The 26,584-nt window shown below is 45.9% G+C and overlaps 1 protein-coding gene across 1 annotated transcript; it reads right to left on the reverse strand.

Moving 5' to 3' along the window:
• Positions 1 to 285: 285 nt before the first annotated feature.
• PCP4L1 (Purkinje cell protein 4 like 1) lies at positions 286 to 15,857 on the reverse strand. The gene is made up of 3 exons (XM_036766437.1): positions 15,597 to 15,857; positions 2,523 to 2,577; positions 286 to 1,808 (listed from the first exon to the last, which is right to left on the reverse strand). Exons 1-3 carry the CDS (start codon positions 15,603 to 15,605, stop codon positions 1,672 to 1,674), a joined length of 201 nt encoding a protein of 66 aa, XP_036622332.1. The 5' UTR covers positions 15,606 to 15,857; the 3' UTR covers positions 286 to 1,671.
• Between the last annotated feature and the right edge of the window lie 10,727 nt (positions 15,858 to 26,584).

Below are 26,584 nucleotides of genomic sequence, written 5' to 3' on the forward strand. Positions count from 1 at the left end.
GTGACTATAGCAGACAAAGAAACTTGAAAAGAGAGGTTAATCAAGGTGAGGGCAAAGTTGGTGGGTGGCATGGTAGAGGTGGGAGGAGATTTAAAGAAGAATTAGGGTCTCATGAAAACAAATGAAGCAATTTTGCCTGTCAGAATCCACATTTGGGAGTTGAGCAATAGAAAACCACTCACCTGGATTCCTTGTGGACAGCAACACTCTTCCCAAGGCCACCCTGTGGCCATTGTGGCCCAACTTCCATACTCTACCCCCAGATAAAGTAGAGACAAAAACAAACTCACTTGAGGTTTTTATTAAACATGCTAAAACCTTGGGAGAAGGACTGTTAATTTCTGCCCTGCCTCCACAGTGGGGCAGGTGGAGATTGGGGGAAAGGTGAAGACACTGCTCTCAGGAGGCCAAAGGGAGGGCACAGAGGCAGGGAGGCTAGCCAGAGCCCAAGGACACTCACCTGGGCGTTACCTCAAGGCTTCAGGAAACCCTCACTGCTTCTCATTCCTGCCTCTCAATATCCTTCTACCCTCAGTCTGTCCCAACCCCAGCTTTCCTGCCTGCCCCTCATCTTTGAGCTTCTTGAACTCCCCTCTCATTTTCCTGGCCTTAGAAGAATGGTAAGGTGGGAGAGGTAGTGGGAAATGGGAGAAAATTCTTTGCCTCTACTACTCCCAGTCTTCCTCCCCTGAAATTCTAATCTACCCAGCATGCACTATTGTGAGAAGCTCTTGAGTTTGAAGTGGGGATGTGGAAAGGGGAGGCTCCAGTACCTGCTGTGGCTCAGCTCATAAGAGGAAATTGGGAATAGGTACATAGAGAGCTATAAGACAATACATGATACCTACATTCTAAGCTTGCATGTGATAGAAAGGAAAAGTGTCCCCCTCTCCCCCAAACACCCTTCTCTGAAGCCCTGGCTCTGCTTCAGCTGCCCAAGGGTCTATCATCTCCTGCCCTGCTTCCATGCGAACCACTGCTAGTCTCCAGCATAAGACCTTGCCGTGGAGCACTATTCACACAGGAGAGATTGGCTTCCTCAGGTTCCTTAGAGCTTTGCTACTCTGATGATGGGGACAGGGGACATTATAAGGGTTTACAGTTATGCCTCACAGATAGATTAGCAGGGGAGAGAAACCAGGATACATGGGATCAGGGTCTGTGGAGGAGGTGGTGATAGGCAAAGGCAGGGCTGGCAGCTTAGGAGGAACTTTGTTTTTTTTTCTGGTAACTCCGAAACCTGTCCTGGATGGTAAGTGCAGCTTTCTCTGTCTCAGGTGCCGTCATATCAATGCCAATTTCTTCTGGGTTGATGGTGACATTCCCTGCGAACAGGGGGGGTCCATTACTCAGCCTTGAGGCTCTTGTTTCCCACCAGAGCCACCCCTATTCTTTAACATAAGGCCTAGACACCAAGCGGGGGGATCACTATCTCCAGGGAGAGATTGGCTCACTCTTAGGTCTAAGCGGCTGCTAAATGGATTCTTTTACTTCCCCCAGTCCCTTATAGCTATGCCACCCTGATGGCTGAGGCAGGGGCAATTCTGAAGGTTGATACTGCCTCAGGGACAGGGTGGAGAAAATAGGAGCAGAAGAACACAGAAGAATCAGGGCCTATGGAAAAGGGTGCGAGGGAAGAGGGAAACTAGGACAAAGGTTCAGGCTGGTGGCTCAGGAGCTGGGATCTTTTTTCCTTTTCTGGAACCGGCGGAACTTGCCCTGAATGGCAAGTGCGGCTTTCTCTGTCTCGGGTGCAGTCAGATCAATATCAATTTCTTCTTCCTCACCCTTCTTGGCATCCGTTTTCTCTGCGGACAGTAAGGAGGACCCCTGGGTAAGTTTACCAGTGCCATTTCCTTTTCCCTTCCAGAAACCAATAGACTATTAAAATCCCCTATTTGGCTGGGCTCCAGGGTTCCCTACCCCTCCCACACCTAGAGTTTCCTGAGTGATACTATGTTATGAATTTAAACAAGGTACTTGTTTGGGGACTGTCCACAGTGTGCCTGTGCCAGGAGGAGCCTCTCTACCTCAAGACCAAGATAAGGGACTTCGGGAGCATTACAGACTCTTAGTTTCTGCAAGGCCAAAAGTGCCATCCTTATCTTCTGACTCCTCCCTCTTAGAATGAATGCCCTTCAAGTTCCTGCACTGGTGGATGAGGCAGAAATACAACAATCTATTCCTCCTGACAGTTCTGGCTCCATCCCTGATTTAATCCCAAAACAAGTCTTCGAAGTTAAAAGGTAAAGAAGTTTCCTCCCTTGGGTTTTGGTTGGAAACACAGCTTGAGAAGGTAGAAAAGTTATGAGTGGTTAACTGCTCTGGCCTAGAAAGTCCTTTTGCTCATGCAAACCCTGCTCGTATTTGGTGCAGACCAGTGATGCCACTGGTGTAGCCAGATCCTGATCCTAACCCATCCTATGTCGCTGTGCCCTGCTGTTTTAAGGAGTTTCTACACTAACAATACAGATTCTTTTGATACCACTGCCCTACAAACTGCTTAGTTCAATCCTACTCACCCTTTTCTTCTGGACTGGATGCCTGGTTGGCTTTTGGAGACTCGTTGGTGCTGAGCTGAGGAGAAAAAACAAGAATGAAAGAGCTCCTTAGAAAAGAATGCACAAGTGGAGGTGAGAAGCAGCCTGCCCTTAGCCCACCATCCTTCCTAGCTCTCCTTCCTCCAGCTATGATTGCCTCAAGTATCCTGGCTTTGGAAGAGCTATAATACATAACTCTCCAGTATTGTCTTCTTTTAGATATTTTTGTGGTACTTAGGACAGCGTGTTAATGTTAACTTCGTTCAATACAGCCTTAATAAGTCACAAGAACTCAAAGGAAAATTTTAAGCAGGTATGGTAATAGTCAATTCTGACCTTACCAAGACTTAGAAACAAAGAGTTTCTGCTAAGAAGAATACTTTCAAGATGATCTGGTCACATCATGTGCATAGTTAAGTGTTTTTGTCTTTTTTTAAAGTTTCTTGTACAAGAAAGGAAATAAAATTTAGCGAAGTTACACTTTTTAACAGAAAAACTTTTAAAATGAACTAATGGCTGTTTGTTAAAAGAAAAAAAAAGAGCAAGCTATGTATCTGAATGCTGGCTTTGCTACTTGTTCAGTGACTAAGGACAAGTCACTTGCCTTCCCTGGGCTTCAGATTTCTCATGTATAAAGTGAGAACATTTGTCCATTCCTCTGTCAACAGTCACCCACTTTATTTCCAGCTAGCTGGCAAAAAGAGCTGCTAGAAATATTGGAGTATAGATGATTTTTGTCTTTGGCCTCCCTGAAGCATATGCCCAACAGTGGGATTTTTTGGATTAAAGGGTATGAACACATACATATAATGTATACTTTCAGATTGTTTTCCAGAATGGACCATTTCAACAGTGTATTTGTGTGTCTTCTCTCCAGTATTGACTATTTCCATCTCATTTCAACTTTGCCAATTTGGTGTTAGCAAAGTCAAACTTCAGAATTGTATTAATTTTACATCTCTCTAATCACTTGGAACAGTCTTTGATATGGTTGATAGTTTGTAATTCTTCGTTTGAGAACTATTTGTTTATTCATATCTTTTGACCACTAACTACAACAATGTAAGCAAAAACAATAATAAAACAAAAATAAATATTATGTAGTTAAAATAACCAATCTTGCCCTACCCCATCCCCCAGAAGAAATGAGGAAATATACCTCCATCCTTTTTTTAGGATAGGGGGTAGTCTATGGATGTGGAGTGCTGCATATAATGTCCCCAATTAAAGAAGTTAAGTGATTAGCCTAGGGTCATACAGTCAGTTGGTTTCAGAGTTGGAATTTGAACCCAAGTCTGCACAGAATCTGGAGTCAGAGGACCTGAACTTGAATCTGGATCTGCTACTCAACTGTGAAGCCTTAGGCAAATCATTTAACCTTTCTAGACTTAAGTGTCTGATATCTGTCAAATGAAGAGGCTTAGACTCAATGATTTCTAAGGTCCCTTATGTGATCCTCTTCTCCACCTCTCATACCAGAAAGTTAATTTACCCACTCATCCACCACAACCTAAAGCAGGAGCTAAAGCCTTTATTCCCTCCCTCCACTCTCAACACTCTCCACAAGAATGGTTCAGGGGCCCTCCCAACTCAAAAATCCTCCATAGTAGCCCTCAATTTCTACACTGTGATCTTTGGGACCACACAGGATTTCTTCCTCTCCTTCTCTAAAGGGGAAACCAAACAGGTAAATGTATATTCAGGACTATCCCCTAAGGAAGTAGAGCCAAAATTTCATGGGATTATCATAGATTTAGAGGGGGAAGGGGCCTTTGAAGTCTTTTTTTTAACCCTCTTATCTTTCAGACAGGAAAATAAGTCCCAGAGGGGTGAGTAGCTGAATTAGAATTTGAACACCGGTCCTCCACCTCTGTGTTTAGCACTTCTTCTCCATCCCCTTCCCACTCTGGGTCCCTATATTCATCCCTTGAAGCAAATTGCTTTTATATATCACCAATCCAGAAGGCTAACAATAGCCAAGCTCTGGCAATGCTCCCCACTCTGGCATGCGGCCAGTGCTAGGGGCTGCGCACGCAGCGAGAGCCTGACATGGAGAAGGTAAAGGGGCAACAGGAACAGAGCCACCAAGCACCCCTAGATGAGCAGAATGAGGGAACTAAGAAGAAAAAATTCCTATGCGCTGACTCTTCATATGCCATTTTCCCTGTTGCCAGTAAATCCCCCAGCCCTGATCCTTGCTTCAGCCATTATCCAATTATCTGCTGCTGAGCCTGCTCCCCATAATCCCTCCACCACCGCCACTCCCTTCTCTCACCCCAGCTCCGACTGGTGACAATAACCTGAACCCCAGCCCGGAGGCCCAGGAAGAACCTCATTGTGATGTGGCCCACTTTCATCTCTCTCTCTCTTTCTTACTTCATATCAGTTGTCCTTGAGGGCTCTCTAAACATGGATGTATGTCAGGACTGAGCTATATAGGACCCCTCCTTCCCTGCTCCTCCCCTCCCTGCCTGAATCTCTCCTGAGATTACTGCCTCTGGAATGAAGCCACAGCTCAACAGCCGTCTGGCCTCATGGGGACTCCCAGCTCCAATTTGGCTGATATTGTAAAGAACTACAGTCTAAAAAACAGATAGTCAGGGGCTCTACTGGGGGGAGCTGAGTGGGGAATAACATTTGATAGTCCTCCCCTTCCCCACAGAAGATCCCTGGAACTCCTCCTAGCCCCTGCAGCACCTCCTGCTGGATCCAAATGACTCTAGTCATGCTATGGTTCTTGCTTCCTCTCCCTCTCCCCACCCCCCAGCACTTAGCTCTCAGAATAGCCACTCTTTTTCTCAATTTAGTTCTTTGTGTTTTTATTTGTTTTTGTTAGGTTTTTTAGGGTCAGGAGCTGCCAGCTCCCACCCTCTTTCTGGTATTCACTACCAACCCAACAGCTACCCAGGCATCCCCCTGGCACCTAACCTCTATTTTCCAAAAGCCCAGAATATTCACCTAAGATAAACAAGGCTCTCTTCCCTTTCTCCTCCCCCAAAATCCAGTGGAGCTAAAATGAGGGGATGTTTAGCCAGGCCAAGGGAATAAGGCCTTAGGAACAACCCCAGTCCCACCCCTCCCCAACACACCCCTTATACTATTCTTCTACCTATCCTGGTCCTCTAGTCGTGCTATGATTATCAGGACCTGCACCGAGTATACGCTTTTTCTTCTTGTTGCTTTTTCCTACTCTATTTGGGGTTCCCATTAAAACTTTGGGACAGACTGCTTCATCCTCTGACACATATACTTCTCAGCTATAGCAGGTGATAGGGGGTATGCAGAGCATTTATTTGTCCATTTCTCTATTGCCAAACAAAATGAAGGAGGCACAGAAGGACCTCTACAGGAGCTTGAGAGGCCCGGCACCCCTGGGCTATACCACACACCAATGCAGAGCCACTAGGGCAACGGCCTACGTATTTATTTCCTACAATCTATGCCTAATTCCCTACCCTTCTGGCTGTAGAGAGGTTACATATTTTCTTCCCAAACCCCCCCAGATTTGCCCCGCCTCTTCTAACCCCTAATACCAAGTTGTCCCATAGCCAGAAATAATGATAATAATAATAGTAGTAGTAGTAATAATAATAATAATAATAATAATAATATCTAATGGTTAGGGCATTCTCTTCTCGGGCACAGAAAACTAGGAAGAAATACAGAGAAGCATCCCCCAACCCCTGAGTCTGAGTGTGTGTGTGTGTGTGTGTGTGTGTGTGTGTGTGTGTGTGTGTTGGGGGGGGAAGGTTGTCACACTCTACGGATTTCATCTCTACCACCCACCCCTCGCCAACAAATTGCTAAACAGTTATTACCAAGACCTATTCCATAGCTCAGTTTTTCCTCTATATCCAACTGGGACCACATTAGCAACGTATGCATTAGGGAGGTCTATCTGGTCAGGGCTAGAGCAAAAAGCTGAAGATTTGGGAATGGGGTCCCAACCAAAGCCTGCACCCTCAGGTCTACGATGCTCGAACCCTTACTTGAAGTCTGGTTTGGATCCTCCCTCAAGCTTCGGTTCTCATAGACCATCCAGCAAGCTGCTCATCTCTCAGGGCAGCCCAGGGCCCTAGCCTCTTGAGTTGTTCTCTCTTTCAGCTTAAATCTCTTGTTTATCTCCTAGCTCCTAGCCTTCAACCCCAAGGTTTCACAGCGGTGAAAGTGTTACCTGGTGGGCAGTGAGCCCAAAGCTTGTTTGAGAAGAGCCTCCCTGCCCACAGAGAACCAAATGCTATTCATTTGCCATCCTTCCTCTCTGCCCCCCCCCCCATACCTACTTATTAGCAACAGAACCTCCACCCTGGAGAGCCATCAGTCCCAGCCAGCCATCTCCCGATGGAGACCATGTCTCCTCTCCTAGGCTCCCTGCCTTCCTGTATTCCTCAACTTGGGGCCTAGCATGCTACCATGTTCCATTCCATCAGCCAAGCTCTAGCTGCCAATTCCCTATGGGCACACTTTATTTTTCTCTGCTTGCATGGACTCTCACATGAGAATGTGGCCAAACAAGGAGCAGAAGCAAAAGAAGGGAAAGGGCTGGCCTACTGTCTCAGGTGCTGTCTCTGCTAACCTATCCAAATATCCCAGCTCAGAATGTTTCACACAGGGACAAAATGGGAGCAACAGCCTCCCCCTCCCCACCTTCCCCCTCCCCACAACCCCACCTCCGTTCCAGTTCCTGCTTTCACCAAAATTGGATGCCCCTATTTCTTCCCTACCTCCCAACAATTGAAAATGGCCACACATTTCTTCCCTTTGTATCTTCTTAGCATAGTAAATATCAGTTAACTAGTTCATTAAAGTATTCTAGCTTCTCATGTGAAAGGAGGTGCCAGTTTACCCCTATCTCCTCAGTCAGCCCACCTGAGTTGAGTGTCTGACACGGAATCTGCTTTCTGAGGACTGGGAGACCTCATTCTGTTATCAGTTCTAAAGCTGTTAGGACAGGGAGAAGGAAAATCAAAAGAATGGTTCCCTTCACTTCTATGTATGACCTTGAAAAAGGAAGAAAACCAAAAGAAGGGTGAATATTGTTTTCTAGTGTCTTCCCTTACTCACTTAAGTAGGTTCTAAAGTCACAGGTACATGGGGTGCTCTAACAATTTAGTGAGCAGCAGGTGAGGACAAGCTAGTAGGGTGCCCTTGGTCAAAGAGTCCAAGTTGCCATAGAATATCCCCAACTTAGGCTAAATGGTAGGAGAGAACCCCGCCTTCTGAATTAGGAGGAGAGGTGGGGAGTTGGAGACCAGGGGACCTCTTCTACACTGCAGGAATACCCAGAGGGGTCTCTTCTAGTATAGACTAGTTCTAGAAATCTTGATTTCTCGGATGTCACAGATATTCAAAAGTTCCAAATCATCTCCACCCTGAGTTTTTTAACTGGAAAATCTCCAGAATGTTTCCAGCTCTCCAGGGCAGGGGAGTATAACAGTCTTAGGCAGGGGGCACACCCCCGACAGCAAGTCTTCAGGCTTGCATGCCTCTCTGGGACTTCTTGGACCCAACCCAAAGTGTGTATGCTGCAAGCCAGAGTGTCAGGATTCAAGAGAGAAACGACAATTCGGCTGTGACGGGGGTGTGGGGCCTGATGGTGGCTCTCCCTGCCCAAGAAAGCACAGCACTTTGTGGACGAGGTAGAGGTTTGGGGCAGAAGCCTGTAGGACCAGAACGGAAGTCAGGCTTTGGACATCCCAGAGTTTAAGTTATTTAGTGAGGACAGTGTTGGTGTAGAAGCAAAGTCACACAATTTGGGGGTGGGATAGTTCTCCTGGTTGGGCAGAGGCATCTGGAAAGCTAGGACTTTAGGCAAAGCCCCACATCCTTGCTTTCACACCTTTCCTCAAAAGGAAGCAGGTCACAGCTCTAGGGAAATCCAAGGCATGAGAAACTTGGGGGTGGTTTTCTAGTTGCTGTGGATAACCCTGGGTGTCAGCTCCTAGGCTCAGACTCAGCCCTCCCCTTCCTCAAGCCCCTCCCCTTCTTCCTCCTTCATCTCCCTTTCATTTTTAATGGTGTTGCCACAGCAACCACTGCCACCAGAACAGGCAAGATAGTGTCACCCTCTCTGCTCCAAACAGCAAGTTGGAACTCATCTCAGGAGGGGTGAACTGCACAGCTCACTCCATGGTTCCCATCTCACTGGCCCCCTTTAAAGAAAAATCAGCAGGATGTCCTGGGCACCAGCCATCAGGAACAAAAGACTGACCTCTTCTGCCTAGGTAGCTACGTGCTGCATCTTCAATATGGCCGTACACAAACACAGCCTGAATGCACACATAGCTGCATGCACATGATACCAAACCCAGTGCTCGTTAACATGAACATGTGTCTGCAAATCAGTGGCAGGGAATCCTAAAAGGGGCTTCTTCCTTTTAAAAGACCAAGATTTGATAAGCTCCCCAACCTAAAAGTACAAGGACTAGAGGGAGACACAGAGTTAATGGGCCTAGGTTCCGAGTTCATGGGGCAAGTTGGGGCTTCAGCCCCAATACTAGCCCCTCCCCAGCTATGTTCTGTGTCCTGCTGTCAATTACTAGGCACTGCCAAAGGAGGGAAAGTTTTCTGTGACTCCCAAGTGCCCTTGGCAGGCTCTTCCATACTTCTGTTTTGGAGAGATTGCTGGAACTACAGTCACTTCAGAATAGGATCCAGCTGCAGCCCTCACACAGCTAGAACAAGAAATACTTGCTCAAGGTCACCCCTTGAGATAATAATAGTCAGAAAAAGAACTCAGGTATCCCTCATCCTTATTCATCACAAACCCCTCAAAGAATGCCAGAAACCATATTTCCCAGGCCCCTCCAAGAACAGGGAAAGGAGACTTCATAATCTTAATTTCCAGCCAACCCAGGTCCCCCATCCAGCAATCCCTCCCTCTAAATCCTGGAATAGCAGGGCATTGTACCCTCCTCCTCCTGCCCACCCCCCAGAGCCAAAGGCAGCACTGGTTGACCGAGCCAGCTCACCAAATGCAGTGAGTCAACAGCCTCAGCCCCATTTCCACCAGCTTGGGCTGCACCAGTTTAATGAGTGGTTATTTGCAGCACACTGCACATAGCTCAGGGCTGTGCCTTCACCTCACACTGGGGGGAAGAGTAGTGCCAAGGCACCATTTATTACTATAATCTTCAGTGTGCATCCCACCCATGGTGCTAATGACTCAAAATAAACGTATTAATCCCCTCACAGCCTAACAAGCAAGCATGCAGCAGGAGGGGTTAGTGTGGGAGGAGAAAGGTGTCATGGACAATGGTAGTAAGTGGGCATAATCAGTCCTGATATCTCCTTTCACTAGACAGAGGGCCAGGAAACCTAGGTGGGCATCACCTCTGGAGTCACCCTAGTGGGAAACAGAAATGTGGCATCCACATGATTTTCTAATGATTTGCTTACTACCCAGCCCCTAGGAAAACCAAATGGGAGAGCCTAAGCCTTGGTGCTCTAGAGAAAGTAATTTGAGATTTCCTTAAGATTTCATAGGCAACTAATGAAAAGAGGAAGTCTATTTACCTCCCCTGAGGAATGGGTAAAATCCCCCCAGTTTAAAGAGTAGGACAGAAGCATGGATGCTGGAAACCACATACTTAAGATTTGGTGATCTCTTGGTCTTCTGCTTATTATCACCAACCAGCTCAGCAGATTCTCTATTCTCTCTTCCTCTCACATTTCTCCTCCCATGGTTTTTGTGAACTTGACTTAGAAATAATGTACCTTTGAGTCAAGAACTAAATACCCAAACCTGAGCCACCTGTCCTACCCCCAACATCCAGTGAACCTAACAGTTGCTCAGGACTAAGAGCAGCCAGCAATGTCTTAAGAAATTCATACTATCAATCCTCTCTGCAATGCAGTGGTAGCAGCTGTTTCTGATAAGCTCCGGGGGCTAAGGCGGTGGTGGGGGTAGTACCAGTAACAATGACCACCTTGCAAACATTTAGTGTTTTAAAATGGAAAAGACCTCTTCATACCTAGTAGGCTTTTTGATCCTCACACCCACATGTGGTAAGCATTGTTATAGAAATCACCGTAATACAAAGAGACATGAAAACACTTTTCTCCCAGCTATCTACCTCCATACTTGCATTGCATCTGTCAACCAGCATGGCTTATCACTAAAATGACTAGATGCCTTGTATTAGAAAATGGACAGAGATGAATTTAAACTGTGTGTCCCTGCCCCCACAAATTTCTCTTGTCACATTCTGACCCATCATAAACTTCTCTCCCTCACTCTCTATATGGCCTAATTTTTAAGTCACAGTCTTTGTATTTCATACTTAATTGTACACAGTAGTTACAACAAAAGATCCATGATTTTGTCAGTGTGGGAGTTCCATCAACCTTAGCAGATAACCATCAACATCTTAGTAGGCTTCTTGAAATTCTGGGGCCAAGAAATGTATCACCTGATGGCCAATTTTCTGGCAATAAGCCTCTCAACTATTAGCTAGACCGGCCCTTGGATGAGAGACCTATGTTTCATTGCCAGGCATGTACTCAGAACCTTTTCGTCTTGGCAAGATCTGCCAGAGCTTACACTTCACTGGTATGGCCTTCAAGAACCCAGGGTCACTATGGAACATGAAAGTAAGACTTCAGTGAAGGACATAAAAGTATTTTCCTGAAAAAAAAATGCACGTAAATCAATTCAGTTTAAATGCACTGGTGAAACAAATGATTTAAAAGAACCCTATGTCACATCATTATAAAATACAATTACTTCTGAATTTATGCTTTTTTAGTTCAGATTTTAAATGGGGTTTTCTTAAGACAGAACATAGCTATATTTCTGTGTTCCAGGATAGTCTTGCACCTGTTTCTCCCAATGGACATCAATAGTGACAGAGGAAACAATCTCCTGACTCATCTTTTTTACTAGATTCCCCCCAAACACCAACACCCCTAACTACACTAGTAAATACCTAGAGCTCACTCCTTGGCTACAAGTGCAAGATTCATCAATTTTGGCTCCTGATTGGCCATCTGACATGAGATTGCTTTACCCATAAGAGCCTCAGTACAGACTCCCTCATACTCAGCCTACTCCAATTCCAAGAGTCCATGGACTGCTGTTCTTGCTGGAAAGAGAAGAGACATCTTTTTAGGCCATAGGACCACAGGATTCTCCATTTCTCCTGGACCAGAGGAACCGCCTGTCACACTAATCTTAAGAAACTGTGCTGAACCAGCTTCTTCCAGTACTTAGTCTTGAATCTTCTAAAACATTGCATAACTTAATACCTAGCTAGGCTTCATTTTCTCTCCTTATCCATTCACAAGTGGAGAACATTGGGTTATTTCAAATATGTAAGTATTCTAATGATAAGCAGCTCTTGTGTTTTATGTAAGAATTCCATAAAAAGGATGGAACTGCCAATTAAAGGGAGAAAAACCAATTAACAAGTATTTATTAAGAAACACGGGGTCATTCCTAGTCCATACCAGGTTTCCAGCCTACTGGTTTAGAAAAGTCACAGCAGAATTGTGTTACCTTGATAGAGATTCCGTTATGGGAAGGGTTGCCCTGACCCATCTGAGAAGTCCTAGATATCCATATGCCCCATTTCAACAGAAAGCCTACTGGGGTAAGGGACTGCAGCTATGCTTTGGTCAGGTCAGGAATGTAGCCAAGTAAGAGGGGGAGGGCAGGAACCAGATGCTGATATATATATATATATATATATATATATATATATATATATATATATATATATATATATATATATATATGCCCAGATGTGCCAAGATAGCAGCATGTGCTCCTAGTTGGGTATACACCATGCCCAAGGGAAATAGTAATATAGTAAAAAAGACAGTGTTTCTGAATTCCCCCAGAATGCTGCTAGTGAATTGCCAACCACTCCAGCCCTTGCCAAGTGGCAATGCAGCATAGACCCATCTGAGTAGCCACCTAAACACCCATATGCCCCATTTCAACAGAAAGCCTACTGGAGTGAAGGACACCAGTGAGGGACTTCCATCAGGTCAGGAATGCAGCAGAGTAAGAAGAGGAGGAAAGGAACCCGAATTATGCTTCAAGCAACCAGATTCACTACATGACAGTGGGGTTACAGAAAGGAACCAGGATCCTTGGGTAAACCATGTCCCCATCGCTTCTTGAAATAGAAGCTATAGGACCACACGAGATATACTGAGCTCCCATCTCCTGCTAGTAAACCAGAGCCCCTAGGCCCAGCCGCCCCACATAGCCACCAAACCCTACTTGAACCCATAAATGTGCATGAGCTAGTCTCTAACAGCTCCCTATGCGCATGCAGACACAAACGCGCTCAAAGGGAAATCCATTGCTGCAGTACTGAATGGTAAGAGCCAGGAAAACTGAACAGAAGCAGACTGCTATCCCCATGGTATCCGCTCCACCCCATCCTTAAGCCCCTCTAGCTTCAGTTTGGTAAAGCCCAAGGGGATTCCCCCAAGCACTGGTTCTCCAGGTGAAATGGGGATCTCCTAAGGGAATTCCAAACCTTCCCCTTTCCTACAGCTTCTCTGGAGTAAGGACACGGACAAGCGGAGGAGGCAAAGCTTGCGTAAGATGCAGGGTACCCAGGGCTTCCCCAAGCTGGGCACTTCTGCCTGGAGGGATGGGCTAAAAAGACTGAGGCACCTCGGAGTCTCCCCGGAGCTCCGGACCTTCAATCAGCACTTCCGATTTTCACAACAGTCTTGACGAGAGGAAGAAAACAGGCTGGGCCTGAGCCCCCTGGGAAGCAGGAACCCCTTGGGGAACAATTCCAGAGTCAGCTGGTCCCTGTACCAGCCCAGGTGGTTCATTTTTGCAGTTTGATTTTTATAAATATCCATCTCTAGTGCTGGGCTCAATTACGTGCTAAGGAGGACAGTTCAAGAGCCAAATTGTTATTTAGATCCAGTTCATTCTGACAGACTGGGAACACCTAGCAGCACTGAACACAGTGATGGCTAATCCTCTATCATGAGATTCTACCCCCTACCACTCCACTACCCTACCCACCAGATTGAGATCAGACTCAGCTACTGAGTCAGGGCATCACCCCCCCACACACACCCCAGGACCTATATGCCCTTAAGACATCGAATTGTTTTTCCTTCCGGTGAAATTGCTTTTCTCTGATCAGAATCCTAAAGGGAACACCATCTCCTAGAGCAGTGTCCCACAGAGGAGTGGTGCCCTCACTGCAATAGAAGAGGCTAACCTCATCGGCTCCATGCAGCCACAGTTCTTAGCGCTTAGACTCTCAGGAGCAGCTTGAGTCGCAACTTTCAAATTTAGAAATAGCCAGGAGGGATCATCCCTAGACCTCAATGAAGGGAGAAAGAAGAAAATCTTTGCATCCACATAAAAGGTGGAAGCATGATGTAATCGAGTCAGAAGGCCAGGGTTCAAGGCCTAGATTTGTTTTTTTTTTTTTTTTTAAGCTGTGGCAACTCTGGGAAAGTGATTCCATCTTTCTGGGACTCGCTTTCCTCATCTGCCAATTACACAAGGGGGGAGGAGGGTTGGACCAGGTAAATGTTAAGGTCACCTCAGCTCTCACACTAGTACTCAGTAACAAAGCTGGGGGTGAAGGAAGGAGGTAGTCTTGGTCCATTTCCTGCTCCCTCTTTGAAAGGCTCCCTTCGGTCACGGTTGCAATCAGCTGAGGGGCTGGAGCCATTTCCATTCATGTAGTGGCCCCTAGACTAACTGAATTTATTAAGATAAACTTAGTGGGCATAGCAACCAAAGAAAACTTTGGGGTTGGAACCAATTAGCACCCTGGATGGCTCAGCAAGAGGGAGTGGAGAAATTCTGTAGCCTGAGCCTTCAAGCGGGAATCAGAACTCCAAGGCCCTGTTTCTAAGCAGGTGACCTTGGGAACATTTGTACTATTTCTCTCCCCTGCCCCCTTCCAGTATCTCCAAACTAGAAAGGAGAAACAGAAGGCTCTGGCACCAAGCCGAGAAGTTGGGGTTAACTCATGCCCCGAAAGAAATTCTACAAATCTTCCTGACGATCCCAAGTCACTAAGGGCACAGAGGGAGAACTACCCTCTGAGAAGAAAACAGCCTCAGGAAGCAAGCTGGAGCTGTCACTCCCCAAGATAGCTACACTTTAGCAATAGAATGTTGATTTCTGGCTGGATCTGGGACTGTTAACAAGTTAGCCCAAGCAGGCAACTGGGGGCAGTGCTCTGCCCTCCCCCATGGATACAGTCTGAGACCAGAATGCCATAAGATGACTGTATTGAGACTAGCCACCCTCATTTCCAATGAGGTTTTCCCTGGCAGCCATACAGCTTGACAGACACTGCAGAGGGAGGGATGTATACTACTTAAGGGTACTTCTCCACCTTCAATCCACTCCCCCCACACACACACACAAGACAGATATTCGAATATGAGACTATGGAAACTACCCACCAAGGTATATTACTGAAGATGATAAAATAGCTCTTCCCTAGACTCCAGTTTGCCCCCCAGCAGAGGGCTGCCCCCACCCCATTTTCTTTCCTAAAGAAGGAAAAGTCTCCTGAGCTGAAGCAAGGGTGGAGGGAGGAGGAAGGGAGGAGGGCGGAGGGTTGTCAGAGAAGTGCATAAATAATAAAAGAGGGATGAATCCTTAGATCGGAGGGGGAAGGAATGCACCTGGGGTGCCCAGGAATAGCCCCAGGCACCAGGCAGCCAGAGCTGCAGAGTGGGAGAATCTTGAGGGGATGTGGGGCGGGGAGAGGTGGGTAGTAAGGCTGCCACTCTGAGCTCCAATCCATCCCCCCACCCAACCCATAGCATTCCAATCACCCCTAAAGCTCCTGCCCGCCCTTGGCAGTAAGCTCACATCCCAGTGACCTAAGGGTTCCACCACCCTCTTCCTCACAGCTCAAGGCTTTCTCGAGGTGGGCAGGTGGGGGGGCTGCCTCAGGGTTCCGTGCTCCCCTCCCAATCACGGGTGACCCCGCAACGCGTCCCTTTAGGGGTTCCCCTCCCGCAGCAGCCCCCCCCCCCCGCCTTCACTCCCCCTCCCTCCCCGGGGCAGGGCAGGGTCAGGGGGCGGCCCCCGGCGAGCGGGCTCACCTGGCTCATGGCGGCAGGACGAGGCTCTTTGGGGGAGCGGCACCCGCAGGTGAAGGGGCTAGCTGGGGCGGTGGTTGTCTCAGGGAGCCGTTGACCGTCGGCGGTTGTCTCAGCGGGCTGCCAGAGAGCGGGGCGCGCGGGGCTGGGCACACAAGCAGAAGGAATGCAGACGGACCCCCCGCTGCTGGGCACTCAGCACCCCAGCTTCGCAGCCCTTTCGCTCCCAACCCGTTATCCCTTTCCGACCTGTCCTGTCAAAACGGCTCCTCGATGCCCGCCCCGTGTTTTATATCCAGCTCCCGGGACCCACCTCCGGCTTGGCCAATGGAGATGCCTTATTCCAGCAGACTGACAGTCGGGCCCAGCCAACGGCAGAAGGCTCAGTGGTTTGCAGCATTTCCAAACTAGGGTAAGATAGACAAGCGAGCTGGAGGGAGGGGGAGATGGGGGGGCGGGTGGAGAGATGAAGACGGGGAGTGCTTGTTTGAGAAATAAACCAGGAGGGAAAAGTTGGGAGGGAAATAGCAAGGGGTGATGGGAAGTAGAGAGAGACCATGGATTGGAAAGGGAAGATCCAACAGATGTCACTTAGAACCACTTACTGATTCCTACTGATGTATGTAGGTAGGGGGCAAAGAAGAAAGAGAAGCCATGATCACTCCAAAGTATTTCTGTGTAAGATAATGGAGAAAATTGAGACCAAGAGCTTGACTGTTATGATCATAACTTGTCCATTTTCACCCTCCCCTCCAAGGACTAAGTGCCAAGAACATATTTGCCACCATCCTGGGTGCTGCAGAGGCTACAAAGAAATTTGAAGCATGGTCCCTTGCTCTCAGGGAGCCTACATTCTCACCCTGGAGATTAAACACATAAGACACATTTCTGGTTTGAAGCTGTTTGGCTTGGCAGAGCACGCCCTCTGAATAGAGTCTGGTCAATTCCTCCGAAGCACAGTGCCTGCAGTTTGGTTACTAAGCACCAAGCAACTGGAATACTTTTAGATAAGGAGACTAGCTGATGGAGAGATATGGATGAAAATGCAGCCAATCCAATCTGTGTTGTATACCTACAGACACAGATACTACAGTGCTTCATGTTCAGGCTCCTCGTTTTGCAGAAGGGGAAACTAAATCTAGGAAATGGGCTGTGACCTTTGCAAGGCTGAACAATGAGCCAGGTCTCTTGAATTCCTAATCAGGACCTCTTTCCACTACGCTCACAATGATGCTATTTTCTAATTACGATCAATATTTATGATTTGGAGTGGGGGGCTGAGGGTGGGGAGGCAATTAATTCAAAATTTAAAAGAGAACATTTAGGTACAAGTCACATAGGTAAGAATAAGGAGCTAGACCTATAATTTCATTGATATGGGAAACTCCCAGGTAAGAAAGCTTCCTCTTCTAATGGAAGTCAGAACTATCACTTCAATATCATCCCAGAGACTTATCTAGAGCATTGAGAAGTTAAATGACTTGCTCAGAGTCTCATAGTGAGTTTGAATGTCTGGGCAGCTAGGTGTTGAAGTGAATAGAGCGCTGAGCCTGGAGTCAGGAAGACTCATTTTCCCGAGTTCAAATCCGGCCTCAGACACTTACTAGCTGTGTGACCCTAAGTAAATCACTTAACCCTGTTTACCTCCGTTTCCTCATGGGTGACATGAGCTGGAGAAGAAAAGGGCAAACCACTCCAGTATCTTTCCAAGAAGACCCCAGATGGGGTCACAAAGAGCTGGACACTACTGAAATGACCCAACCACAAAAATTCAAGATAGAGCTTGAACCCAGGCCTTCCTGGCTTCAGATACAGCCCTCTAACCATTAGTTCATGCTGCTTTTCACAAGTCCTATACCTTAACTAAGTTTCAACTATTATCAATCATTGCTTATCAAAACCTCTGCCTTTCATTTCATTAGTCTTTGAAGCCTGTCACTTAAGATAATCTGAGACTTTCTAGAAAAATACCCCAGGCAATGCCAACCATTTGCAATTTTAGTATTAAAAGCCTTTAGATGCTTTTCCCCTACTATTCTCATTGATGGCAAAGGCTCACCTCCCTCCTAGCTGTTGCTTAGCTTTCCTTAACTTTCAGGCAAGGTCTCAAACAACTTTTCTGCTCTAATCACTAGGTCTTGATCTTTTTTTTCCAGGATCTTGCCATTCTTCTTTGTCCCCAAATATCTCACACATATGGGTCCCCTTATATTGTCCCTAGCGCCAAGACACTTTGGGAATCTGTATCCACTCAAAACCATAGCTCACAAGTCCCCTACCTGTGTGTTTCATTTACTAGGCTAAACCAGAGGACACAATTCAAAACAAAATAAATGAAAAAAAAAAAGATTTCTCTAATAAACACCAGAAGTACACTCTCCCATAGGTTACCCTATCACCAGCGGAAGGAACTATATACACAGCCAGTGCAATTCATCCACCTATGGTTGCATCCCCACTAAAATTCTAGCTGCTGCTTATTTCTCTGATGTCTCCTGGTGAAGATGGTGGTCTGTAAGATGCCTTCTCTTTTGGACCAGCATCTTCTGCAGTTATTCTCGATAACTGGTTGCTCTTTATTACTCTCTCCTGACATTTCCACTGAACTGCTCTCTATGTTGATTTTCACTTGCTGTTCAGTGTTTTTCCTCAAAGGGGAAGACTTTCATTAGCATAGCCACAGGGGCTGATTCAACTGTTTATGCTTTCAGACCCCAGACAGTTGCATACAGTCAGCTAACTAAAGAAGCCCTTTGGTACTTCTCTTTTAAACTATACTCTTCTGCCACCACTTAGACTGTATTTAAACTCTTAATTGAGTCATGGTCGGTCGGAAAACTCCTTTTAACTACGACCATACTCCTGGCCCCAGCCTGAGTATAGGTTGTCTTAGGAGGGAGGACTGAAAAGGCCTGGCTGGGACTGTGGTGAGGAGTTTCATTTTAACCTCAGTGCTACTGGTGGAAAGCCTGAAAGTCTATGCAAATGACCTCTGCAATAGGAACTGATGACCTTCTTCCTATTTCCCTCCCAGCACCACCCCATCTTGCCCCCCTCTAACCAAATTTCCGCATTGTGACACTGGAAACCTTGGTCCTCCTGTGCACTCACCCCACCCCACCCCTTCTTACCCCCCAGTAATAGATCTCTGTGCTCCCTACATTCCCATATACCTAAGATTCCATGACTCACCTTTCAACAAGGATATAGTAGCCTGGGTTACTAAGTTGCTAACTAGGGCAGTTCCAACTTTTTTCTATGTTGCTACCTCCTTTCCTTTTTCCCTTTTTAATGAGTGGCTAATTAGCATTGGAAAAAATTTTTTTCTCTTTATTAAAGAAAGCCTTCCAGCAGTTTTTAAATAGTTATATAATGGCTATCTCAATGCTTCAGTTCTACATTTCAAAGGATTCACGAGCCCATCAAGGAGAGCACTCCTTCCATGGCACACGCAGAGCCAAACCTGTCCATACTTTCTGCTTGTCTCTGCCCGTGTCCTCCCTTAGAAGGTTCTACCCAGATTTCTTTAAATTGCTTAATATTCCATGTGTAGTAAGGGATCAATCAAGGCCTGCCTTAAGCAGTTGAATCCCCCCAGTCCATACAGATACAAGAGGCAGGTGACAGAGATTTTAAGATGTCAGGGCACTCTGTTTTCAAAAGTCTTAAAGGGGCACACCTCTCCACTTCATCAGACTGTGGTGGCACTCCTTTTCTCACTACATAAATAGCCCACCGAATTTTCTGAACAGCATCTTTTACACCGCTTGGTGACCTCACAAACAGAAAACAATGCAGCATACAACCTAATTGTTAGTACCCCCTCTTGTTAGTATCTCAAAGCCAACTCGTCAAAAACGTCTTACCTTCCCCCTTAACCCAACACCAACTGATAACCAGCTGCTAGGGATAGGTAAGCAACCCCAAGAGCCCTGGGCACAGCAGTACCCCTCCCCCAACGAATACCACTGACCCTACTTCTAGCCCCACCCCCAAAGCCATCATGGAGATGTGACCTGGCTATTTCTTCGGCAGGTGCTGTAGCCCCCACCTCCTCAATAGCCCAAACTCCAGAAGACCCCAAAAAGAAAGCTTTTACCACTAGTGTCCTGGACACTGCCAAATCAGAAACTAATATGGTTTTTGTAATGAAAATAACATTGAAGAACAAGATTTACTGTTTTGCCGCTGCTCTCTAAGGGCCCTTGGGTCTTCCATCTGACTTGCAGCCAAGACCTCCTACTTGGATTATTTAGAATGTGAGCTCCCTGAGAGCAGGGACAGTCTCACTCTTCTCGGAATCCTTAGTACTTAGCACGATGCTCTGCATATAGGAAGCACTTAAATGCTTCTTCATTCATCATACCTCCTCCAAACTTCCGCAATTTATGTTGCGAGCATTCTCATTCTAGTCCATCCAGGTTTACAATTCTTAAATCACCCCTCTCCCTCACCCCCTCATATGTAATCAGCTGCCAAGTCTTGTCAACTCCACCTTCCTAGCATCCATCGCCCTCCCTCCACTTAACATAGTTAGCCTAGACTGCTAGGAAGAGCGCTAGAGTTAGAATCAGAAGATCTAAGCTAGAAGTGTTACCAGCTGTATGTATGCCCTTGGGGAAGGAACTGAAGCTCTCTGGAACTCCCTTTCCTTATTTGTAACATGAGGGGGCTGGACAAGATCCTCTCTGGAGGTGCCTTCCAGCTCTGATCTAGGATACCAGAATGATCTTGGGTGATTCCCTCTTCTCTGCTTCTTAGAATCCCCGGCTCCCTTCAGGTCTTGACTCAGGTCTCCTCATCCTACCTTCCCGTCCCACCTCCCCGTGAAGTTTTTTTTTCTGATTCCCTTAAATGTTAGTCTTCTCTGTCTTCTCAGATTTTCTTAGTTAGCAACTCCCCTTCCCCTTTCACAGAAGGAACCCTGAAAAGTTATTCTAAATTCAAAGCATGTTGTGGATCAGTACATTCTGAAAACCCACAACTTAGGAGCCACACACTCCCTCCCCCAGTACCACCACCCTCAATTTGTTTCTTTTACTAAGTCAACTAGAAGATACATTAGTTCAAAGCACAGGATATTTGATGAAATAAGTAACAAAATAGCTCCTACCACCCCAATACATACAGGGCTATACTCTCAGATGACCACACCACCAGTGGGAGACAGCATACCTACTTGGAACAAGTGGGCACATTGAGGAGGGCTATTGAGGAGGTGGGTGAGGCTATAGAACCTGCTGAGGAAATAGGTCACATCTCCATGAAGGCTTTGAGGGTAGGGCTAGAAGTAGGGCCAGTGGTATTCGTTGGAGGAATCCACACATAAGGGCACTTACATACACATGTAGCTGGAGAATACATGTGGTTAGGGAACATGCATGACTAGGTCTTCAGGGAGAGTCAGTTCCTGTTGGAAATCTTTTCTGCCTCTGTAGTTGCTACTTGCTTACCTCCTGAGTTATCAATATCCACTGGTGTTATTAGTGGGCTGTGATCCACTTTCTCTGCTAAGCTGGGGTCCTCTAATGATCTGCCTTCTTCACCACACTGCTCTCTGCTGGCTTCTCCATTGAGTTGTTCTTTATTGGGCTGCTCTCTGCTGCCATGGGATCATATGAATGAATGAAAAAACATTTATTAAGCACTTACTATGTACTAAGTGCTGAGGATACAAATAGAAAAATAAGACAGTTCTTCCTCTAAAGGAGTTCATATTCTGACTGGGGGATATAACACATATAAGAAGTTTTGGCTACAAGTCAGATGGAAAGGTTCTTAGCATGCAGTGGCAAAGATGACAATGCTTCTTCTTTAATGACATTGATAAAACCTTATTCAATCAACCATCTTAGTGTGCCAAGGAATCTGGTGGCGAGAACTTTCCATTCCGGGTCTTTGGTAGTGCTGGCTACTGAGGTTGTTGGAACTGCAGCATCTACACAAAGGTTGCTCCCCTAGATGTTGGCTACAGGCAATGGGCTTGTAGTCTGGGGGGGTGGAAGTGGAAGTGGCCCTTGGCTGAAAAGTGTCCTGGGCAGTCTCCACTGAGAGGTGGCAATGGTTTGACCCACATATCACAAGCCACCTTCTGTCTCTTCCTCAGGAAGCCTTTCTGCTTTAGCTATGCTGGCTTGCCTTTGGCTGCCCTAGTCAGCTGTTGGTGTTGTATATGGTGATGTATATGAAATAAGGTACAGCAATAGACAGTTAGATGATGGGCAGATAGATAGATAAATACCAACTATCACTATTATCTGCTGGCATTACCACTGAATTCTACCTGTTGCTGCTCCAATATCAGCTCATAGGTTCAACATCTGGCTTTGCCACATGTTGGCTAAATGATACTGGACAAATGACTTAACCTCTTAGTGTCCCAGTTAACTCTCTTTAAGGCTATAAGTTGTAAGACTGCAGCTATGGTAGACTTGAGAAGATGGGGTAAAACTGCCAGAGACCAGACTGTGGTATAAATCTAGATCCTGGACCAATGGCAGCCATTTAAGAATTCTGTCCGTTGATGAGTAAGGAGGAAAAGGCTGTGCCACATGTGCACACGAATGGACACACACACGCGCACGCATGTGCACACACGCATGCACACACACACACACACACACACACACACGCCTTTTGCCTCTCTCTTTTCTATAAGTTATGGGAGTCAGTGACTCCAAAAAATTTCCCCCCAAAGATCTGGGGAAAAAAAGAGGGAAGAGATTCATGAGATGGTTGGAGGTGGGTAGCTCCATATAAGAGTACTAATCAATTTCTTTCCCTACCTCACTTTAAAAAATATATATATTCAATAAAATACATAATCACAGCTTGTTGAGGATGAGTTCTGTGGATGTGAGTGGAACTATGACCAGAGGGAACAGAGTATAGACAGACAAATCCGCATCTAAGGCCCCTAGAATTGTGTATTGACTGTAGATTCCATATTTTAATATTTTGAGTAATATTCCATGTCATCCACTGAATTAAATTCTGAACCTACCCTCAAGGGTAGGAGGTGGGTGGATAGATCTCACGATTGAACAACAAAAATATGCAGGCTGAGCACCCTCTGGTGGAGAGTAGTAATCCTGCAACATTTTAGGAAGGCTATTGTTCAGTTGTGTCTCACTCTATGGGACCCTATGGAAAAGTTTTCTTGGCAAAGATACTGAAGTGGTTTCCATTTTCTTCTCCAATGTGTCCCCATTTTACAGATGAGGAACTGAGGCAAAAGAGGTTAAATGACTTGCCCAGGGTCACACAGCTGGTACGTGTCTAAGGCCAAATTTGAACTCAGATCTTCCTGCCTCTAGGCCTGGTACTCAGTGCTTAGTATTCCATCCACTGCACCACCTAACTGCCACCCTCCCCCCACCCCGCTTCCCCTTAGGGAGACTATACTCCTCCACAAACTAGAGAGACTGAAGAGACCACTGGTCTGGTTTCTCTAGTGGAGTACCACAGTTACTGTGCTCCCTCCCTAGATAACTAATAGAGAAAGTCACTACTTTTATGTAGGCTTAAGGAAAGCAGGACATGAGCTGATTTGAAATGCTCACCACATATATCACAGAGGCTGAATTAATAATGCAGCCAGACATAATGTAGTGACAGCAGAAAAGAAGAGAAGAATAAGGTCAAGGAAAATAAAATAAGAGAAACTGTAAAGTGGGGGAAAAAATAGCTCCATCTAATGTCACCAGTAAAAATCTGAAAGCCAAGATACATAAAGAATTGACCCCTTTGCAGTATCTCTCCTCTGCCACTGGGTCCACCCCCTTGGCACAGGCTCTCCTCACCTTGAACCTGGACTATTGCAATGGCCTGCTGGCAGGTCTGCCTGCCTCAAGTCTCTCCCCACTCCATCCTACATTTTCCTATAGTGCAGGACTGATCATGTCACACTTCCCCCCCACCCCCAAACTCCAGTGACTCCCTAATTGCCTCCAGAATCAAATATGAAGTCCTCTCCTTGACATTCAAAGTCCTTAATAACCTCTCTTCCCACCCACCTTTCCGGTCTTCTTACACCTTACTCCCTGCCACAAATTCTTTCATCCAGTGACACTGGTCTCCTTGGCTGTTCTGCAAATAAGACACTTGCCTTTTAGCTCCAGGTGTTTTTTTCTGGCTGTCTCCCATGCCTGGAACCCTTGTCATCTCTGCCTCCTGGCTTCCTTAGTTCTGACTAAAATCCCACCTTCTATAGGAAGACTTCTTAATGCCTCTCAATTCAAATCCCTCTATTAATTACATACTATTTATCCTGTGTACACCTTGTTTGTACATATCTATCTGCTTGTTATCTCCCCAGCCATGAGGTCGATGGTACACTGGATAGAGCACTAGGCCTGAAGTCAACCTGAATTCAGATTTGACCTCAGATGCTTCTTAGTTATTTGACTCTGGCAAGTCACTTAACCTCAATTTTCTCGACTATCAAGTGGCACAATAATAGCACCTACCTTACAAAGTTGTTGTAAGGATCAAATGATTTGTGTTTGGCACATAGTAGGTGCTATCCGTGTAAATGCTTTTTCCCTTCCCTATATGCACCAATTTTTTTGTATTATAGATCTTAGCACAGTGCCTGCACTTAGTAAGCATGTAATAAATGCTTATTGATGTTGTTCAGCCATTTCGGACTTTTTGTGACCCTGTTTCGGGTTTTCTTGGCAAAGACATTGTAGTGGTTTGCCATTTCCTTCTCCAGCTCATCTTATAGATGCGGAAACTGAGGCAAACAGAGTTAAGCGACTTGCCCTGGGTCACACAGCTAGTAGGTGTCTGAGGTCAAATTTGAACTTGGGTGTTCCTGACTCCAGGCATGGCACTCTATCCGCTATGCCACCTAGCTGCCCACACTGGCTGGCTAACAATGCATAATAACAAGAGTTCTCTTCCTTAATAGATAAGTGGTCAAAGGCTATGAACAGTTTTCAAAAGGATTTCACAGTACAAATGACCATTGGAAAACATACTTTAAGTCCCTAATAGAGAAATACAAATTAAAGCAGCTCTGAGGTTTTACCTTACACCATGTAAACTGGCAAAGATGACCAAAAATAGGAACAGTTAATGTTGGAACAGTTGTGGGAAGACAGGCACACTAATACACTCTTTGTAGAACCATCCATCTGTCCCAATGGATATTTGGATATCCATCTGGATATTGATTTGGAGTCACTTTGTGATCCTACCACCCGGCTGATACTCCAAGCAGTTCAAATGAAGAAACGAAGGACCGACATATACCAAAATATTTGTAGTAGCACCCTTTATGGGTAGAAAAGAACTAGAAAAAAGTGGGTGTCCATCTATAGAGAAATAGCTGGAAAACAAAAATTATGGGATATCGATTTGATGGGATATTATTGCATAGTAAGAAATGATGAATAGGAGGAATTCAGGGAAACATGGAGAGCTCTTAACTGATGCAGAGTGAAATCAGCAGAACCAAAAGAACAAGATACATGTGATGAGAACAACAAAAGTATCACCAGCAGGAAGCTGAACTCTGAAATAATGGAAAGCCACTGAGGACCAGGAGATTAGATGGTAAAGCATTCCTCCTCCCTCAGAGGTTGGGGCGGGGGTGGAGAGTGTTGAGGGAGGATTCTACGAGGGCAGAATGTTGCAGAAATTATCAGACGCAGTCAACAAACTAGATATTTCTGGTTAATTATTTTATTTGTCAAAGAAGCCGATTTGATTGAAGGTGGAGGCTTTTTAATTTTTTTCTCTTAAAATAATTTGATTGTAACATAAAAACAAGAGGCATTAATAGCATGATTTTTTCCCCCTCAAAGACTGTTGGAAAGTAATTGTTGAGAAGGCTTGTTGATTAACTGGTACAGGGAATGAACGAAAGAAGTGAAAGATTACTCCAAGGTTTCAAGATAAATGACTGAGAATGAAGTAGCCACTGGAAGAAATATAGATGCAGGGGCAGCTAGGTGGCGCAGTGAGTGGAGCACAGGCCCTGGAGTCAAGAGGACCTGAGTTTAAATCCAGCCTCAGACACTTGACACACTTACTTAGCTGTGTGACCTTGGGCAAGTCACTTAACCCCAATTGCCCTGCCTTCCTCCCTCAAAGGAAATATAGATATACCCAAGACAAAAAAGGATACAAGAATGAAGTTATGGATGACAGTGTTTCAAATATAGATGTTAATCTATACTATATAAGAGATAGGCTCTACCCTAAAAGAGCACCTATTAGAGAAAATAGCAGGCTAATTAAGCCTGAGCCTTGTGCAAACACAGTTGACAGGACAAAGGAAGAGTCAATCAGTCAAGCATTTATTGGGCACCTAGGGTGTGCCAGGTACTGTGCTAAGTGCTAAGGCTACGAAGAAAGGCAAAAAACAGTCCCTTCCCTCAAAGAATTCCCAGGCTAAGGAGGAGACAGCATGCAAACAATTATGTACAAACAAGATACGTGCAGAATGTTGGAACAGTTGCGGGAAGACAGGCACACTAATACACTGTTGGTAGAACCATCCATCTGTCCCAATGAATATTTGGATAAATTTGAGATGATCTCAGAAGGCACCAGCATTAAGGAGCATAGGAAAAGGCTTCTTGACAATAGCAGGATCTTAGGTAGAACATGAAGGAAGCCAGGAGATGGTGATTTGAGGAGAAAGAATTCCAGAAAAGAAGGATATCCAACAGGAAGAGAATGAGATAAGCCTAAGAAAGGAGAAGAACAATATGCCCAAAACACAACCAGTAGAGGGATTCAGTTCTCCTCTTTGAGCTCCTTGAGGTCCTCCACCAACCTGCACTGTACATTCAGCCCCACTCCCAGGGTCCTATCACTGTAGGGCCCCTCTGCCAGGGCCTGCCTTCCCCCACAGCCTCTCATAAAATAGAATTCTGGTTACCCCTTTCCCAGGTGTAATTTCACCTAAAGTTGGGTTGACTTTTCCGCTCTCCACTTCTGCCTCCCTCTCAGACTGTTCTGTGTGTTGCTGCCCCTAC

This window comes from Trichosurus vulpecula, chromosome 7 (assembly GCF_011100635.1).
Source record: "Trichosurus vulpecula isolate mTriVul1 chromosome 7, mTriVul1.pri, whole genome shotgun sequence".
Lineage (NCBI taxonomy): Eukaryota > Metazoa > Chordata > Mammalia > Diprotodontia > Phalangeridae > Trichosurus > Trichosurus vulpecula.

What these genes read in the sequence shown, in the direction of transcription:
- PCP4L1 (XM_036766437.1), bottom strand. An exon ending in ATCCAGTCCAGAAGAAAAGG is followed by an intron (nt 1,809 to 2,522) that starts GTGAGTAGGATT and finishes TACTGTCCGCAG; the next exon opens with AGAAAACGGATGCCAAGAAG.